Source organism: Odontomachus brunneus, unplaced genomic scaffold, assembly GCF_010583005.1.
Source record: "Odontomachus brunneus isolate Ranch 3 - 2012 unplaced genomic scaffold, Obru_v1 Obru_scaffold_045, whole genome shotgun sequence".
Taxonomy (NCBI): Eukaryota; Metazoa; Arthropoda; class Insecta; order Hymenoptera; family Formicidae; genus Odontomachus; species Odontomachus brunneus.
In genome coordinates this window covers 2,138,741-2,159,877 of record NW_022639495.1, presented here as the reverse complement: position 1 = coordinate 2,159,877, position 21,137 = coordinate 2,138,741, and the positions used below count along the sequence as shown (strand labels likewise).

The 21,137-nt window shown below is 38.8% G+C and overlaps 1 protein-coding gene across 20 annotated transcripts in view; it reads right to left on the bottom strand.

Moving 5' to 3' along the window:
• The window catches only part of LOC116844731 (Down syndrome cell adhesion molecule-like protein Dscam2), a 90,669-nt gene that overhangs the window by 46,864 nt on the left and 22,668 nt on the right, over positions 1 to 21,137 (bottom strand). For 6 of the 20 annotated variants that reach the window (XM_032816659.1, XM_032816660.1, XM_032816669.1 and 3 more), the window contains exons 6-7: positions 14,880 to 15,029; positions 4,119 to 4,251 (exon numbers count right to left, since the gene is read on the bottom strand). In XM_032816659.1, the coding sequence (XP_032672550.1) occupies positions 4,119 to 4,251; positions 14,880 to 15,029 (283 nt within the window). Of the gene's footprint in view, positions 1 to 4,118; positions 4,252 to 4,862; positions 4,987 to 5,431; positions 5,464 to 5,896; positions 6,021 to 10,901; positions 11,026 to 14,879; positions 15,030 to 19,929; positions 20,095 to 21,137 lie in introns of those variants that run through there. The other 14 variants (XM_032816676.1, XM_032816668.1, XM_032816663.1 and 11 more) reach the window with 6 other exon arrangements.

Here is a 21,137-nt window from a genome sequence, read left to right as displayed (position 1 = left end):
GCTTTGCTGCCCATAGGCTCTAACGTATACAAAAAAAAAAACATGCGATGAACAATAGCAAAACCGCCATACGCTCCATAGAGACAGGGAACCCCTTTTCGACTAGCAGAATAATCGAAACCGATAAAATCAAGCCACGTGTGTTGAACCGCATCACTTTTAAAATAATCAATAAGATAATGGCTATAATAAGAAGTTTGAAATGAGTTTGATGTGTGAATGGATAGCACAATTAATTTAAATTAAAGCCAATAAGAATAAGAATTAAAAATGTATGTTAACCGTAATTGGAATGATTTATGAAAATGACTACATGCCGACAGAGGTTTACCTAAACGAAGGTACCGGATAGCCCTGCGCAGGGCAAAATTGCACAACACTGGAGGCAGCCTCACTTTCCATCCATCCGCCTTTCAAAATACCCGTCAACGTCGGCGCTTTGCTTCCGACCGGCTCTGACAATTTACAGATAGGGGCATGCTGTGAGAACCACGTGAATCTATTGCTTTATCTAACGCTTTGACGCTTGTGCATGTACCTATACGTTGGAACTGGGAACCCCTGCGCGGGACAAAACAGAGTCAGATCGTCTCCTCGAATACGATCGTACCAAGCCAGCTTTGCATCACTTGAAAACTTCGGCTTCTTCGTGGCGACTGGTTCTAATTACATGATGGAGAGTGAAATAAATCTTCTCGCACGACTGTATTGAACTTTTATCACGACAGATTTTAAAAGCGAAGAAATTCGAGTAACCACAAAGGGAATTAGCGTTAGTTACCAAGCCATTACTATTAATACCATCGTGAAGGTATTGAACTACAAAAATGCATGTTAAAGGCTGAAAAATCGGCAATAATACAGCAATCTGATACCTGGTCACAGGAACAGGATGCCCCTGCGCGTTACATGGCATGCTCACTTCCGACTCGCGTTTACGAACGAAGGAGAATGTTTTAACGTCCCCGATAAATGCGGGTGCTTTGCTCCCCATCGGCTCTAAACGAGGAAATAAAGGACATCGATGTCACGAAAGATATGTATGCTTTGTGTGGCTGAATACCCTCAGACAGGGTTCCCCTCGTCGAGTTTACTCACGCGATTATTTCGTCGATGTTACATAACGTTGTAGATGCGAGAGAAACAACAACCGAGTCTCTCTTCCGCTGTGAGCAATAATTAAACGTGGTATTGCAAATAGAGTAAAAATATGAAAGATATTTATATAGAAGAACTCTGTTGGTCCTTTAAATGTACTTTAAATGCGCTTTAAACATCTTTTAAGTAACTTCGAAACTTTTGTGTTGCTCGCAACAACTTGCTGAGTCGACAAGTTGTTGTGATCGTTTCGATATTATTCTTATTAAATGCTGTACCTAGACACGGGAGGAGGGTGGCCTTGGGCATTGCATGGAAGACTGACTTCTGCGCTCACTTTCCGTGCCAATAGAGATATCTTGGCCTCACCGGCAAAGGCGGGCGCCTTGCTTCCGACAGGTTCTAAAGGACATCGACTTGCCATTACATCGAATCCAATTTTCGCTCATGTACTTAAAGCGGGGACAGGGCTTCCCCTTGTCGATATTGAATTACAGCACGCAATTATTCTTTCAAGTTCCTTCTTTAATTAAAAAAAAAAAAAATAATACGTTTCTCGAGAAACATCATATTTTATCGTATTTCATCGTATTTCGTGATCATATTTAAATATCGTACTTTAAGAAATATCGTATCGTATCTTTCATGTAGAATACAACTTAGTTGCTTCTCTCCACCGGGGATAACAGTGATGCTGTCTTTTTCAATCGTCTTCCCTTGCAATCTTATCGATACCCAGTAATAATGGTAAATCTCGTACCTAGATACCGGAGCAGGATGGCCCTGAGCATTACACGGCAGACTAACGTCCATGTTCGCCCTTCGCACCAAGAGAGACAATTTTGCATCGCCCGCAAAAGCGGGTGCTTTGCTTCCAACAGGCTCTAAAGAACGTTAGTGCACTTAGGTTGTCTATTTCTCTCTCACACACACGCAGCGGGAACAGGGTCTCCCCCTCGAAAACGAAGCTCGACCCCAATGAATTAATATAATCGGCTTTGCCGTTTTCATATTTTAATCCATATCGAACGCTCTTCCTCTACGAAATCTTTATCCGCCTTTGTCGGGAGAGAAACTAAGATCTGTTACCTAGTGGTGGGCACAGGGCTTCCTTGAGCAGCACAGAAAATACTAATGGGTTGTCCTTCGTGTCTTCCAATTGTACGACTTAAATCATCCGACGTTAGCCTAGGCGATTTAACGCCTACCGGCTCTGCAATCGAGGAAAATTGGAATCACACGCAAGAATCTCTTATGCGAGATTACCTGACTGTTGGAACGGGATATCCCTGAGCGTTGCAAGCAAGCACCACGCCCGCACCCACGCGTCTAGTGTATGCGCTAAGAGTATTGTCGGTGGAGAAGATTGGTGATTTAAATCCAATTGGTTCTACAAGAAACAACGCAACCGAAACGATCAATCGTGCCGCATATGGCAAGTCGGGAACTTGTCAATAGCGATAAAGTGCCGAGATAGAATGATCGGTTGAATAATTAAATGGAAAAATATTCAACGAGTGAAAATCGATCATAAACTGATAATTCCACGTCGACTTCTGATCGCTTTAACGTGATAAATACATACGCAAAAGTATCTTCGCGTCTCACCTTGAAATTGGAACAGGGTAACCCTGCACGGGACACATCAGATTCGTTGCATCGCGCGACTTAGCCTCCATGAACTCAACCTTACGCACGCTCGGCAGTTTGGGTTTCGCGCTCGACGTGGGCTCTAAGAGGTACACGTGGACGACAAGCATTGTTAGGCACGAAAACTGGTACTGACCGTGTAATGGGGACAGGGAACCCTTGAGCGGGGCAAGTCATCGACACCGCAGTGGAGCTCGGCGTCGGTCTCACCACTTTTATGTCAGCGTTCGTGAACTTTGGTTTCGCGCTGGACACCGGTTCTATATTGCGAAAATGTTAGAACGTCACATGTGTCGATATCGTATGACACATTTCGAACGCTGGGACTAGGTATTCAGAAATAAAACCAGAGGCAAGACGAAGTAAAATATCGTAAAAATCGTTTTCAAACACTAAGTTTTCAAATACCAAGATATGTGGAAAGTATTTTCATATTTAAGGAAATGCCATATTTGAAAACTTTATCGACAAAATACTTTTTTCTGCAAAGTTTATGCCGTTGCTTATTAGTTTATTAATTGCAAAGAATTATAAATACTCTTATATAACGAAAGTACAAAAATTAATTGGAGCATTATTCAATATATGATAAAAACGACAAAAAATTTCCAAATTGATATCTCAAGCTGTCAATTAGCGTAAATGTTCACATTCTGGAGTTTGTACATATTAAACATATGTTTGTTTTGTTCAAAAAAATTTTAAAGAACATTACTGTATCTTTACAATTGAATTTGGAAGTTTAAAAATGTATGAAAAGTTTGCAAAAAGATTTTTGCATATATGCGTAGTTATATTTTCCGCTAAATATAGTAAAACAAAAACACGCATTTATATAAAATCCTATATGCACAAGAAATAGGATAGCATAATCGTATTAATGCTTATTTGACATAACGGTTTGACAATCTCTTCCACGTTATCGACACTTTTAAAATTCGTTATATACTTTGGTATTCTCTTCAATAAAAAAAAAATTGCATATAATAATATTTTGTGTGTAATATTATAAATTTTGAAATAACATGTTTCTTTAAAGAACTTTATGTAAAAACAATGTAGAAATAGTATTCTACATTGCAAATGTTTATGCTGGTTGAAATACAGTCCAGCTTTAAAGAATGGTGAAATATGATGGTCATACAATTTCTGAGTCGACAGAAACTCAAGAACAGGTCACGGTGCAAGAATTACTGGATCTGAATGCAATTTGAATAACAAGGATGTCATTAAGCTGGAAGGAAGAATCGATGGATACTCTTTAATATCCACTTTCCCTCGCGTTTGCTCATTCACTCCGCGACCGTATCCGTACACCAGCCAGTAACACATACAGATGCAATCTCTATACATTTGACTGTTTAATATACCTGTAATTCGGTACAGGAAATGCTTGAGCTGGACATGGCAAGGTCAGAGGTTGCTCACGTTGCACCGTGTATGTTGTGAGAGTACGAGAGTTTTCTGTCATTGGAAATTTCGGTTTCGTACTGGCAACCGGTTCTACAAAAGAAGAATCAGACTCGTGAAGGTCCAGTCTCTCGGTCAACAAATCAATCGCAACGCGTCGCGATTGCCGGACGATGATTCGCAACGCGCCGAGAACTTACAATAAGAAACCTAGAAATAATTAACCGTAGATTGACGGCAATTTCCGTAGACTCCACAAACTTATTTTCTTTTCCTTAATGTTCAAGAAACCCTACACCGCGGGACAGGGTAACTCCATGCTACGGCGATTAGATGCGTTATATCGACTGTCTGCCGCTCGGCAACCGTCGTGAAACACAGGGGAGGATAATCACCTGCCATGACGTGTCCTCGATGATTTCACCCAGCGTCGTAATCAAAGACCACCCCCGAAACAGTTGGCGAGAATGGCGCTGACGACTATTGAGTTAAGGAGCAATTTACCTGAATGCCGGCACGGGGAACCCTTGAACGGGGCACAGTAGAGTCGCAATGGAGCCCAATACCGTGCTCGGATTCGTCGATTTCACGTCCAACGCCGTTAATTTCGGCTTCGAGCTCGACAACGGTTCTACGTCACAGCAGAAATACACACGAGCAAATACCGAAGGATATCGACCCGAGCGCTTTAGGCGAGAACTTACTTGAAGACTGGGACGGGATACGCCTGGGCGGGACATTGCAATGTCAGACCTTGAGCTTCCGCGATCTCGAAAGTGCGGCTTTTATCGATAGTCGAGAACTTGGGTTTCGCAAAGCCGACCGGTTCTACAAATTAAACTTGCAGTCAAGAGCGAAATCGATGCGTCGAACCCCTCTAATTAATATCGAGCTATTTAAGTACTTTAAATTAAAGAGTCAGACTTGTGTCAAACTTCCTCTCCATTAGGGATGCAAATTACGGTAAAACCAATGTCGTACATAAAAATATTTCATAAAACACAAGAAATTAAATCATATAATATGATAATATGATACCTTTACTGCAAGTTTTTTAAATTGTGAAAACATTTTATCATCAATTATCATCAATCACATTTATCGTCAATTATTTGATTTTAAAATTGAGGTTAATCACAGACGCATTCTGCGCAGAAAAAACCGATACTGGGACAGAGTAGCATCCTCGGGGAGAAGAAACCCTCGGATATTCCTTATCGCATCCTGCTTAAACCACAACAACAATGGGAGATCGATTAATACATCGACCTACCTATACATGGCGAGCGGAAATGCTTGAGCCGGGCATAGCAACGTAAAGCCCGTATCTTTTGTAACGCGCAGCCCAACGTCGTTTACAGATGGAAACTGAGGCTTGGTGCTCGACGCGGGTTCTAAAAACAGAACGCTAGACAGTCCGATATGCACAAAGCCAACGGCGCCGAGTTATTTTAAATATGCTGGAATAGGGTTTGCCCCCTTCGCCAAGATCGATGGACGTTTTTGCGTTGATAACGAGTCGAAAATCCCGTTCGATGTGACATATTATAGGAGCAAACGGATATCGATATTGTGACGGTTCGTAATTGCGAGCTATAAAAATCGGAGATGCTAAATGTATATGCTTAGTCGAGAAAATAATGTTTCCTCGAAATATTATGTTTAATAGAGGCGCGACAAATAGACGGCCCATTTCACAGTTCCCTCAGGGAATACTTGATCATGTGCTGACGCCTACCTATAGAGAGGAACTGGAAATCCTTGAGCAGGACAAAGGAGGGTAACACTTCTTTGCGAAGAGACACTAAATCGCTGAAGATCACTCGAGCCAGACAATTGAGGGCGTGTGCTGGATGCTGGTTCTGGTTGAATAGGAAACATAATCTTTTACACGCGAGAAGCAAGAATTCTTTACCTGTACGATGGAACGGGGAACCCTTGAGCAGGACACAGTAACGTCATCGCACCGCCGAGATACATTTTGAATGTCTGCGAGTCCGCCAATGAGGGAAATTTCGGACGAGCGCTTGCGACTGGTTCTACGAAAGTTCGAAGATACCAGAGAGACGTCGATGAAAATGACATTTGCTTCGAGAGATGTTTGTTTTTTATATTAATTATATAAACATATTATATGGACTCTCTCTCTCTAAATTAGCGCGATAAAAGATGATAAGTTTCTACATATATTGGCAATAAACACTACCAATATACTAAAGCAATTTTGATTCACATCTATTTTATGCCCTTCAAATTTTTATGAGAAAATATTTATTTAATATTTATTTTTCTATATAGGCCTTAGTTTACCCACCAAAGGGCGCCAAAGCTAGAAGAAATGTTTCTTTATAATTTATATTGAGAAATAGCTATATAAGATTCAAAATATATATATTTTTATATCAATTATATATATATATATAGTTTATAGTTCATGAGGTAGAAGGCGTCAATTAGTTATATGTACATGTGTAAATATATATTGATAGATCATTTTGCATTACCAAAGGTGCACTACCAAGAAGTGAATCTACTCTCAACGAGATATTTTGTATGTTTATTGAATTATTGTTTAATATACATTATAAGAGAATGTTTTTTATAACTTTGGCTTCCTAACTTGATGGGGGCAAACTAAGGTTTATACAAAAAAATAAATATTACCATGTTTTTCTCATAAAAAACTGAAGGGAATAAGACATTCATTCATTGTAAGGTCAAATAATAAATGGTAGTGATAATTATTAAAATTCCTGTATCCCCACCACGGCCGTCCTGATTAATGATGTCAGAAATCCCTTGTGTCCCCAATATGTACTCAAAATTCTTGTAAAATAAAAGAAGATGTCCATAAAGTGAAATTTCAGATCGATTGAGCATATTTTTAAAATATTCCGAAAATTAATGAAACTAACGTAACAAGAACCTGATAGTCCAACAAATTTTTCACCATCCTCCCCCTGACAATCACCCTTCACCTCCCTACTTTCTCTCCCCTCCCCTATGTTAATCACTATATAAAGGAAGACCTCTCAGAAGCAACTCGGCATCGGGTCGTTCCTCCCTGATGAAACGGACTGAAATGTTTGCGAAACGTCAGAATCAGAAGAATCTACGCGGCTCAAATACGGAAACCAAATTTAATACTAGCGTGACAAAATCATGAGAAAATGTAGGTTAAAAAGAAAAATTATATATCATCATTAATTTTATTCACTGTTATTTTTTAACTGTTAGAAGCAAGTTTCTGGAGTATTTTTACAAATGTGCTCAATCAATCCCAAGTGCCACTTTATGAATATATCCTTGTATTTAAGTTACCTTCTCTCTCTCTCTCTCTCTCTCTCTCTCTCCCCTCCCTCTCTCTTTCGCTTCTGACTTTATTAATCAAGAATCCCGTGACGAAGGATTAGGAGTTTCAAAGATATGGTTATAATTTTTAAAAAGCTACAACATACGCTTAAGACGTAATTGATTTATGCACTACTGTCTATATATACAGATTTAATAGACGTATGATAATCGAGTGTATTCCAAAAATTAATTTACGCATTGAATTTAACAAAAATCAGGGGAAAGAGAGAAAGAACGACGCGTGTACGTATAATCCGTCCGCAATTTCCTTCTTCGTCTTTTCCCCGTTATTCCGCATTGCGGTCGTACATACACCGGCCGGAATATGATCGTTCTATAGCGCGCATTCACTTTCTTATGACATGGGCGTTTTGTGTACCTGAAAGCTGGAACGGGGAAGGCCTGTGCCGGACACATGAGAGTCAGCGAGCGATCGCAGTGAACTGTGTACGTACGCGAGTTCTCTGTCATCGGAAATTTCGGTTTTGTGGTGGCGACTGGTTCTACAAGCGAAAGAAAGCACGAGCGTACAGCGCGAACAGAATAGCGAATTACGACAGTAGTACGTCATCTTGAGTCAATGAAATCATGTTGTTCGCTATAATTTCTATTCCTTCTTGCTGAGACAGGGTACGTTAATATTGTACTATATAATTATCTTGAGATAAATTATTGTCAAAATTGTCAAACTGTAACCAAACAATGTTGACAGAAAATTACATTAATTGAAAATTTGCTCTTTGACGAGAGAAATAAATTTGAAAATTTATATTTTAAATTTAATTATTATATCCTCGCGCGTGCTCGTGTTTTCCCTCTCGCTCCCGCGTGCATCACGATTTTGTTCATCATTCTTAAAGTCTAAATATACTGCGATATAACCTTGTCCCACCTATGCGACGGAACGGGAAACCCTTGAGCAGGGCAGAGTAGGGTCAAAGTGTCTTCCTGATTCGAGATAAATCCGCGTGAATTATCCATTGTTGGAAACTTTGGACGTACGCTCCCCACGGGTTCTACAAAAAGACGAAGCGTGGAAGGAGATGTGTCAGAAACGCTGACAACATCGTAATGATCCACTTATGCATGCCGGGGGACAGGGAACCCTTTGAATTACATTGATGTGCTTAAAACGGAGTAACCGGCACAATATATTAGTTATATCCAGCCTCTAATTATCAAGACTTTTATGCGTGTTTTCAAACTACACTTCAAAAATTGTTAAATATTAGAGCAAACATTATCATAAGAAATTTACTTTTCTTCAAGAATGCATACAATTCAACAGTATATCATAGTCTGTGTTTGTTTATCGCCATGAATTAAGAGGGTAAATAACATTCTCAGGTCATAAAGAACAACAATATTTGGGATATTTTCATTTAAAAAAGACTATGTAAATATGTTTGAATTATATATATATATATATATATATATATATATATATATATATATAATAAAGTAATATATTTGTATTTAAAAAGTAATTTATAATTAAGTTTTTTGCAGAAATGAGAGAGAGACATGTCTAAGTATTTATCGCCTGGAGCTTTTGCACTTTGCACTTTGTTTTATATAATTGATATTTATACAATAATACAATTTAAAAAATTTATTATAAAATATATTGTGTATATAAAATACTGTTATAGTTATAAGCTCTAGGGTCAAAATTCTGATTTTCGAACAATTTAATTTTTTTGTTTATTTAAAAAAAATTAAAAATTTTTATTTAAATTATTAAAATTCGCTTCTTTTTTGTTTTATTTTATTAAAGAAAAACTAAAACAAAAATGAAAATTCTAGTTCGACAGACTATAAGTAGAATATTATTCTACAAGAAACTTTTCTCATTTCCTCGATTAGATTATTGTATAAACATAAATCATGCAAATTGCAGATAATGGCTGTTATTCCCGCACAAGAAATAATTATAAATTATTTTTTAATGAAAATATATTACTTAATTACATATATAAAATCAGATATATTCACTCTTAATAGTTTTCTTTAAATAAATTTCCGAATATTGTTGCTTTGTTTGGCCTAAAAAAGTATTGGCCTAAAGAATATTGTTGCTTTGTTTGACCTAAATTTGCTCCCTTAATTATCTTCAAACTTTGTGAATACTGTACGCGGATATAAATTGTAATTATTAGATACGGATTGTCCTACCTATAAGACGGGACCGGGAATCCTTGAGCAGGACAGAAAAGTGGCAAGCTCCTGTTAGTCTTCGTCACGAGTCCAATCAAGTTGACGATACTCGAAAGTTTTGGACGTGCACTCGCTACGGGCTCTGCCAGTTGTAGCCCGGAGAAGAAGAGGGCAATTATGAGAAACGACGATGAAGCCCGCAAAGCGTCGCGAGTTTCGACTTACTTGAGAATAGGGACAGGGAACCCTTGAGCGGGGCATAACAAAGTGACGGATCCACCTTTGATCATGCGAAACCCTCTGATGTCATCTATCGTTGGGAATTTCGGTTTGACGCTGCCGACCGGCTCTAAACATTTTATTGAATCTTATATATATACCACCGTCAGCTTGGGATACCGTCTGTATGCAAAACGACGGGGAACCCCTGAAGCTTTCGCTGAAGTTCATATCTGATTACGTGACCGACCGTAAAAACGTAACGTGACACGATGTCGTCTTTCGGCGCCGAACGATTTTCCAGTGCACGAAGTCACGAATATTCACAAGCGGTCTTCGTTTTAACATTTAACTCCTAAAAAGCATGGAGGAGAAGAGAACCTCTCGTCATAAAATCTGTGTATAATATAATCTGTGATTATATATTAGAGAATAGAATATAAAATATTACGAGATATGCATTGTCTCTTTCTCAAGAAATGAAAAAGTAGCAAATGGAAAATAATAAAATGAAACTACAAGACAAAATGTGAGAGAACTGCAAAGAATAATGACGTTGACATAAAGAACCTAAATGCAGTTACATCGATTCTTCATTAGGACCTATCAGCATTAGATTCAGGTCACATCGCCAATTAGAAGGACACGAAACGAGGACTGGCGCGATATGTCGGGCGTGCCGTCATTGCTAATTACCAGCTGCTGCGCCGCAAGTGCGGAATACTTAATCGCAATTCCGTAATGGAGAATCAACGCGAGAACCAACGTCAGTTTAAAAGTGAACGTCAGGCCACTGGCGACGATGTACCTATGCGACGGCACTGGAAAACCCTGCGCGGGGCACAGAAGCGGCAGGGTTCCATTTGTGGAAGTGGTGAGGCCGTTTATGTTGCTGACGCTCGGGAACTTCGGGCGCACGCTTCCCACAGGCTCTGCGACGAGTTTGCGGCGGATTGAGAGAAAGGGGAAAAAATTCATATTTTATGACGGACACCACGACTCCCGCGACTTACTTGTACAGGGGGACAGGGTGCCCCTGGGCGGGGCACTGCAATGTGACCGAGCCGTCCTTCGTGGTGCGGAAGCTCCTGGAGTCGTCGATCGTCGGGAACTTGGGCCGCACGCTGCCGACCGGCTCTGATCATACCGTTAAATTGGACACTTGCGTCCACGGCGAACGGTCGTCCCGAAGGACTCGCGTTCGTTAATTCGCGCTGGAGTAGTCTCTACCTGTACAGGGGAACGGGGAACCCCTGTGCCGGGCACATCAGGGCCGGAGAGCCTCCGACGGGCGTCCGGAAGCCGCGCACGTCGTCCGTCGACGGGATCTTTGGGCGCACGCTGCCCACCGGCTCTAAAAAGCACGCCGCTTTTGCTCTTGCGTCTCTCGGACTCGTTTCGCAGTTTCGATATAAGATATGGGTGAGCGAAAAGATGAATAACGCATCATCCTTGATATTTGGATACTCTCGAGGAACGATAACGAATGATAACACTAGCTACTTCGGCTAGACCAGCGAGAAGGAATAGGGAACCCCTGTGTTAGACACACGATACCACGGAACGCAGTCGTGTAACGACGACATTTGTGTCCTGAGTATGAATTCTAAAATCGTCCAAGTTGCGAGTTATGTGTGATTATAGAAAATCAATCGCAAATTATTTCGATAATCTTGTTTAACATTCAATGCGCTACATGTTCTAAATCTAAGAGGGCAAATTAATTTTTCAGATCAAAAAATAATAATATACGGGAATTTATTGAAATAAAACTCAATGAATATGTTTAAATTTTATGTATGTAATTAAGTAATATATGTATTCAAACAAAAAAAATTTATAATTATTTCTTGTGCGAAAATAACGTCCATTGTCGCTCCAAATGTCCTGCTCTTGCGCGCTTTGCCTGATTTGCGTGATTTATATTTGCACAATAGTCCAATAGAAAAACGAAAGAAATTTCTTACAAAATAGTATTAATAGTTATAATCTCTCCAAATAAAATTTTTATTTTCGTTCTAATTTTTTTTTTTATAAAATAAAATAAAGTAGAAGATAATTTTAACAAAAAATTTTAATCTCTTCTTTAAAATAAGCCAAACTATTCAATTGTTAAAAAATAAAAATTCTGGGCCGAGAGGCTGTAATCAGTGTTAGAAGAGGTATGATTTTTATCTAGATTAAAGACTCTTATCTAGATAAAATATGATATAATTATTTATCTATCTGAATAAATATATCTATCTAAATAAATAGATAAATTGACAAGTAAACTTATATTTTCCTTAGATACAGACGTACATAAGAAAAAAGTTTTTATCTAACTAAAAAATTCGTTTATCTCGTTTAAATGATAAGTTTAGAATATATGTTGAGATATCTTTGCAATATCTAAATAAAGACAAATTGTTTTATTTCTGTTTTCAATTTTCTTCATTTTCTGTAAACCAGGGGAGCGTGCAAGGTTCAAAGCAACAATGAATGCTGTGGATATTATTTCCGCATAATTATAAATTTGTTTGTTTAAATACAAATATAATGCTTAATTATATATGTAAAATTCAAATATATTTAATAGTTAATAAATTTAAATAAATTTCCGGATATTGTCGCTTTTTAATCTAAAAGAGTAATTTGTACTTTCAAATAAAATTCCTGGCTTCGTAATAAGTAGTGATTAAGAGCTATCTGATTGCAGGGAAAGCAGAAATATATCCATTTAACTAATAAAAATAAAAATTCCGACTGCTTCCTTCTATCCTAAATTAATTCCGTCACTCTGAAGTACGTAAAACTAATAGCTCGCATCCGAAACTGTGCCTTCACTTATTCACTTCGATAGTTAGCGATCTCCTGTTCTTCATATAAGTTAATGCTCGAATCATGGCCCAAATGTAAAGAGAACAAATTTAATTAATCATCACGAGCGCGCTGAAGTGAGTGTCTATTCAACTTGTCTCACTTAATATCCTCCAACGAATTATATTCCGTACTCTTGTCAAGATTGTCGTACCTATGAGATGGTACCGGAAATCCTTGGGCAGGGCACAAAAGCGGCATTTCGCCTCTCAGGACCACGGAAAGTCCATTCAAGTTGTCCATTGTAGGAAATTTCGGTCGTACACTCCCCACGGGTTCTGCGTAACGAAAAGCCAGTAGAGCCACGTACTCATAAACCCCCGTCCGTGCCGCCAATCATCGTTATTACGGCTAAATCGCATCTTGCTCTAGTTAGCCCCCAGATTGTTACATCGCACACTGTGCTCCGCCGACGTGACTCGACAACTTCGCCTTCGTACTATTGCGCCGCTCGTTGGACGAGCAAAGCGATTCGCTTATCGGTGTCATCCTGCCGATCAGTACGGTACTCGACGGCAATCAGTGGCGAAGCGAAAGTGCTTTTACACTGAATGTCGCGTTGTTAACGCGATGTCCCACGCGATAAACTCAGCGAATAAAAAAAATCTCTCTTGACTTTAAACTATCTGAATTACGTGATAAAACGAGCCGTCGAGTAAGCAAATAGTGGTCTTGATGAGCAAAAATAGATAAGTATGAGATTTTTGTGCATGTCAATTGAGCTGCATGTGATCATGTCGATTAAATATAAAATTATCTTGATTGCATATGAAATCTTTCAAGTCTTGTACGGATAGTAAAATGTGAAAAATTGAACTTTTCAGGACACCGATATATTTGCACGTGTTATGCATTTTTAATGCTCAAAATAAGACAAATATGACTGACGCACTGCGCTTAACGGCCGAAATATCGCTGCTAGATTCATTGAAGGAAACGAACAAAAGCCCGATCGATTCCGCTCAATTCACAGCACAGAACTGAGCTCAGCTGCATTGAGCGCCACGTCTAAACGTGCGCAACATCCACGGTGGAGTTCTCGGCTGAAAGAACATGTGTTCCGCAAACTTACCACGCGAGAGCGAAGGACAGAGCCCGGAGATCGCGGAAGGCGCCGCGCGAAGCGTCGAAAGAATTTCGCACACAAGACATTTCTCTCTATTTCTTTTATCTTCCATTATCATTTGTCTTTCTTTCTTTCATTTCTCTGAGCAATTACTCGAAACCGATCATGCCAAGAGTCGAGTTTTGGGCGGGCGGTGGCGCGTGCCCGCAGGGGTACCCTGTCCCAGCATTCAGGTCATCAACGAGCTTGATCGCGACATAAGCCAGGCATGTTTTCCATCTGACGAAAGAGAGATGATGCGAAAATGTCGAAAAACTTCCCTTGATAATTGACCATCCGCGTCTTCAAAGAAACTGAACGCAGCGATCAAGCTCGTTGGCACAAACGATCGCACGTTCATCGAACGTGATTACAAGACCGGGAGACAACTGGTTTTCTAACAAAATACGGCAACAAGAATACACAACAAGAACATCCGTCAAGATTAAATGACAATTGTTTGATATAAAGTGAAATGGATCAAGAGTCTTTTATATTATAGAAAATCAGTTGTCTCCTAGATGATAGTTCCGAACCCAGACACCAGTAATATAGTGGATGGTTTACAATAAAGGCGAAATTTGTCCAAATTCGTTAAATTATACAACAGAATATATCAACTGACACAATAGTATCAAGTTTATTTAAATATTGAAATATTTGTATTTAATGTTAAAGCGAAGAATCAATAAACTGTCACACAATGATACTCTCTTATATATATAATAATATACCTTTTATAATTAGACTATGTACTTATAAGAAGCAAACATGACGATTAAGGATGTTATATAATTGCACTGATCGAAATCTGACGTGGGAATGATGGTATCCGGGTCCGAAACTAGAAATACGATTCTGATTTCGTTCGGAAAACCAGACGTAAATGCAAGAAGATATTAATGAAGCTGTATCCCTCCGCTTACATCGAAGGGTGATCGAGAAACGTTTCTAAAGAGAGCGGTGCTGAATCAGAATCGTGATTTCCGTATGAAAGAAAACGAGACACTGTTGCGTTTCGACTCACCAGTTATGACGAGACGTCCCTTCGTGGCGGACAGTCTAGTTTCACCCGTGAGCCTGTGCTTGGTGCGGCATTGGTAGGTCTTGTATCCATCTTCGGGTCCGACGTCCCTAATGTGCAGTTCCCCGGACGGTAGTACCAGGTATTTCCCATCTAAACCCGCCCGAACAGATATACTTGCGTTAATCAGTGCTCGTTGGTCTCGATTACGCGACTCGTCAGGATGATCGATCACTAATTACTGAGTTCGATACTTCGCGTGATACCTCGCTCGAGTCGTTTAATTGATTACTCGATTAATTACTGGCATGCTTGTGCCGTTAGTTCCTACCGAGGAGACGTTGATTATCCTGACACACGATCGCACGATGCTCGAATGGCGTAAAATCGCGCGGCTTCGAGCACAATGCCATCTCTTGATTAATATACATGCAGTATCCCTCGTGCACAAATTCGCCGAACGTTTGTATGGCCGCGGACCATCCGTCAATATCCCGCTGTCGCAACGTTCGGCGAATTCTTCACGGAGTCCAAGCACGTTCGCCAAAACAACAGCATAGGAATCTTGCGCCTGTGTCCTCGCCTGCGAACACGGCGGAGACATTGAGCGACGTCGCGATGCAGAATCGCATCTTTTTCTTTTCGCAAGCGACCATTCACGACGCGCAATATTCCTCATTGCCGTTGAAACATCCAGGAAATCATCGTGGAAATTATCACTTCCCGCGAGCATCATTGAAACCGCATATTCTTCACATAATAATACATATAGAGGATAAAATGAGAGCGAGAAAAGAAACGTTAATTCTAAATACAAACTGAAAAATATATGCTGATATCGCAGATACATGCACCAACCACTGGAAACGCGTGTGTGCCCCACACATTATTACGTGTGCACATTTATCATTAAATATATTCCCGATGCAACTAATTCGTTCAAATATCTGGGCGCAATATCGCACGCGACTCGACAAATTTTATTATACCTTAACAAGCGCCATATAACCGACCTATTAACCCGTTCAAGTTACTCTCCATTGCGATGGAAATTGTAGTTTCAACGCCTCTAACGAATCGGACCGCTTTTGCGGCCGAGTTTCATCGACAAACGAGACTTCCTGGACAGGCGAACTAGTTCCATGCGATCACACACAAGCGGATATATCCATAACCATTTAGCTACTACCACACACGGAGGAGAGCACAGGTGAGAAGAGACGGATGAACCGATTGAACGGCAGGGAAAAACAGAAAAAAGAATCGGTGGAAAGGGGGATGAGAGGTCTGGAACAGCGCGAGCAGCGGCAGTCAACGTCGTACGAATTTCCACAAAATCCCACATTGCACGGTGTACTTTTGAAACGAGGGGCATCCGATTGCAAGAGTAGACATTTCCCTTCGTGTCTTGCAAGCGCGGTCGTGACACAACATTATAACACGATCGGTATTTGGTTGACACAGAGCGGAGGCCGATGGAACAATTTAGACGACCTGAATTCGTATTCTCGACGACTAAACTGATATCGACGTTGATAAAATGTTTAGCTTCTTTCCTCGCCATTCTCTCTTTCCCTATGCGCTTCTCATAGAGCCAAGTATTCGTTAACAGTCATCGCAATTGCTTGTCTGCGAGTTATCTCGCAAATTTGCCACGGATGCTCTCGTGACCGAAGCCTACGCGTTCTCTTATTCGTCGCGGTTGAGCCGAGGATCACTTTTTGCACGAACGTGAAGGAGCGATCGTCGAGCGAAATGTCATTACTGAATGATGATCGGATGACTCATGAGAAAATCCTTGAACCACATTGCGGTACACTAATAGCTTACCGAGCATCATAATTCTGCGTTTACCGAATGCTTGAAGCGTATCGTTCCTGAAGAAACGAATAATATGATGGACATATAAGTCTTTTACACGGAAACATATATAAAAGCAGATATGCAATCAGAAAATCGACCCCGGACTTGTTGAGGAATTATCCGCTCCTGAACATTTTATCGACTCTGAAATATTTCATATCGCAGAGATATTTTTTTTCGAAATTTTTCGATGAGAAAAGGGCAGAATAATACAATACCCCAAAAAATAATCTTATCTTTAGCAGAATCCTCTTATACAGAGTGTCTGATGATAAGTGAGAAAAAATATTCGTATACATAATATATATAATATAAATTAGGTCCAATTAAACACAAAATTCTTGCACCATTTTATAAACACAAAAATTTGAGTGATGAAATTTTGAGTTATTAATTACAAAAGATTGATGAGTGATGGTGCACTGTGCAGTACAAAACATGGCAGCAGTACGATTTCTATTGCTTGTACATTAGATCAAACTAAACAGAAAAGTCCTATAGTATTTTGCAAAGAAAATCATGTAAAATTTTGAATTATTAATTAAAGAAGACTAACAAGTAATCATGTCAATCGAATAACAAACTATCGGTCGCCAATTAATTAATAACTAATAATAAAAAATTTACATGGTTATTTGCAAAATAGTAGGAGCACTATTTTGCTCAGTTTGATCTAATTTTCTAAATGAATTATTGATATTCTTTTGATAGATTTTAATTTAAAATGCAGGATTACAGTAAATAGCATCTTGCAGCTATAATTCTTCTTCTTTTGGTGTTAAAGTATTTTTCTTTTGGTTTTAGGAGTATCTTCTTGAGACCATATATAAGAGGGTTTCACTAAGGATGAGATTATACTTTTTTGGACGGACTCGTTTCAACGTATCTATATAAAAATAAAATGCAATTCCTATTGAAGATGCATGCGCATTTTTCTCGATGATTCCTCGCAAGATACGACGATTATTTTGCGGATTGCGAGTGTCCCAGAAACAATGAGTCTTCACGCGACATTCGGACATAGTGGAGGCAAATATGAAATGTGTGACGCATCGTGTACCGTAATCGGCGCTAGGATATATATCAGTGGTCTCGTCTTCGATCCAAGAATCAACCTCGACGAATTCAGCGACGAAGCTCGGTATGTGACACTTGATAATTGCGGCGTTCCCCCGAAGGACATGTTCGTCCATCACGTTCACTGCATACCGCTGCCCGACAACTGCAACCAGACACCGGTTTCCGGTTTTACCATAAGGCGCACATCTACTTAGCAGGGCGTATCGATCGTTCGTCGATTGATCGCGATCGTATGTGTGTAAAAATCAGAAGAAATGTGTAGAAAAGAAGCGTTGATTTAAATAGACGACCACTTGCGACGAATATGATAATGAAACTCCAATATATAGAAATTAATTATTCTCACGTTACTAATAATACATGGAGTTAATTAATGGTCATTAATAAATGAGTGCTATCAATTATTGGCGCGTATGTTCCTTTGATCTTATGCTGGGATTTTACATAGATCTGTTACGAAATCTATTCCGTATTATTAATCGCCATCTTTTACGAATAACCAAGTTATAATACCAGTTTATCGCGTTACTTTCAAGTAAGCTGAATTTACAAATCGCAAGAAAGGCGTCTGAGATATTTCAAAGTGAATATTTATGTATGATTTGATACCGAAAAACTCGATCGGAAGATATTGCGTAACGTCTGTCATATTGGCTCAAACACTACTTGTTACTCGTATTCGACGTATTCCACGCCTTAATAAATCTAATTTAATTCATACACAGCGCGCAGTGCTATACAGAGAAAAATATTATTCTACTGCCAAGAAAAATGATTGCTCAGTTTACTTTTCTTTTTTTGAGTAATAGTTACTTTAAACAAAGAACATTTTGTTGATAACAGTCTTAGAATATACTCATGATAAATTTTAAAAAAACTCATTATCACGTATATACCTATGTATATATTCATGTATATACTGATGTATATACATTCATAAATATCATACTGAAAAGAAGAATTTATTCTCTTTACAAGAATATTATGAAGCTTTATTCAACAAAAGTTGGCTTGACTCTATGCAGTAAGTAAACCAAATTTTTGTTTTAATTCAATATTCTTGATTGAAATGTTAAAACTGATTCAGAATGTATTTAATAAATTTGATACTTATAATAAACTAATAATAGATTTGCGGATATATAAATTTATGAAATACATGAAACAAGTAACATTTATTTGAATGCAGTATGCATTTTTATGTGTAAGATTAAAATAATTGGTTAATATCGTAAAATATGTTATGCCGAAAAATTAAATGTCGGATGTTACTTCATAAATATGACTCAGTTTAATTAATCACGATAACGTCTTGGTATTTGTACTTAAATTTTAGAGTACGCGGTACGATCACAGTCAATAAAATTACATATCACAATTAATTTGTAATAAGGGCGATGTTTCAACAAACTTACGTGATTTGATTATAATAATTATCGATCTCATCATGTGTTCTATTAAGATTTGAATTCGCGAAGAAAGTAGAAATGTGCTTGACGAACGATCGAGACGGTATTCTTATGATTTTCACGACAATTCTCAATAATATTCGAACAACTGACCGAGCAAACAAATCAGACTTATTTATATTTCCATCTGTCTGCGAATAAAATATCTACGAATGGAATATCCACGATTTAAAAATCTGCTGTCGCAGCTGTTTAAGAATACGTTCCTGCGTTCATCGAAGAGAACTGGTCGCGCGACTGGTCTTGAAATAGACGCGATCGATATTGAATATTACGATTCGTTACATACATTCGCGATAAACAAGTAGCGCATAAAGAATGCACATCGTAGCAAGCGCACGAGCAATATTTTACATTATTTACATCACACACACTTTTTACGCTGTAAATGTATTCAAACCGGACAAACATGAGAGATGCATGGTATCGATAAGGAGAGAAGCGTGCAAAATACGCGCCAGAGATCGAGAGAAATCGACGATCGAACCAGTTCTCTTGTTCGCTGACTTGCGCCCATTTTAAACAGGACTTGTGTGTATATATATATCTCTCTCTCTCTCTCTCTCTTCCCCCCTATTCTCTCTCTCTGACTTCTAAGGGAGAATAGTGCGTGCAGAGCTTGTAATTTTTCACTTTTGTACCGTATGATTGTCCGTCGGCGACATAACTGCCGCCATTGGAATCGATCCAGCTCACTACGTCCACGTGGTCGGCCACGAATGAAGGAACTTGACACTTGAAAATAGCCGCGTTGCCGCGTATCGCGAACTGATCGTAAACCTGAACCTCAAAGTACTGCGCGACCACTGCAATGAAGCGAGAAAAAAGCCTGGCGTTTGTTTTAGTTGCAATTCACGGCCGGCGCTTTGATCTCGCCGATTAAAATTTCAATGAATTCGCTGTTAGCAAACTGACTACCGCAGCTCCCGATCGCGCCTCTAGTGAGCGCAGCAAACTCGTGCGCACGTGGACACCGATCCGATTAATCTGACCTCATCTGCTTAGGTCAGAGCGAATTAGATTTGCGCCAACAAGCAAATCCGTTTTCTTATCACCAAATTTGGAAACAATCCGGTGTGACGTATTCAAATAGTGCGTCGAAAGTAATCGGTATGAAGAATCATTGAATTTTTATCAGGCGGCCTTTTATATTCTTGTCTTGATATTTTCATAATCCTTTGAGCTATGCATTTTACTTCACGGTGAAATTTTTTCAAACTGGGTATATCGCTGATTGCGAATCTGAGATCAAGAAGTCAAAATTCGAAATGACGGACCCAATGTAGCGACTAAAAGTTTTCAAAATTACATGAACAAAATTTATAAGAATTTTGTCACAAGAATTTGGCGGAATATTACTCTTTAACTCTCTAAGCTATAATAGGACGCGTTTGACTGAATTAATAAAATTTCTCGTGAAATATAAACGAAAATTCCAGTTAGTCATTAGATTTCTGTTCAAGTTAACCAGACATCTTAACCAGATATTAACTTGAAAAGAATTTTGATAATTTCAACATTGCTGGAAAAGAATTTTGATAATTTCAACATTGCTGGCTCGTTCATGTTTTACCAGAAATTTAATTAATCAAAAATTTTTTTTATTAATTGTTTTTCCGTATGATAATCTCGTTTTTAGCATTATCCGCAAATAATGACATTTGCTTGATATAAAGAAGATATTTTGCATCTTTAACAAAAAAAGCTTGCAGCGCGCGCAAAAATGTTGTCAATGTTTTAATTTATTATAAAAAATGGGGTTTATACAGAAAATTTGGAAAGAATGTGTAAAATTCGGTTATCTTGAAAATTAGTTATCCTGAATAAACTATTAATATTTCGATATGTC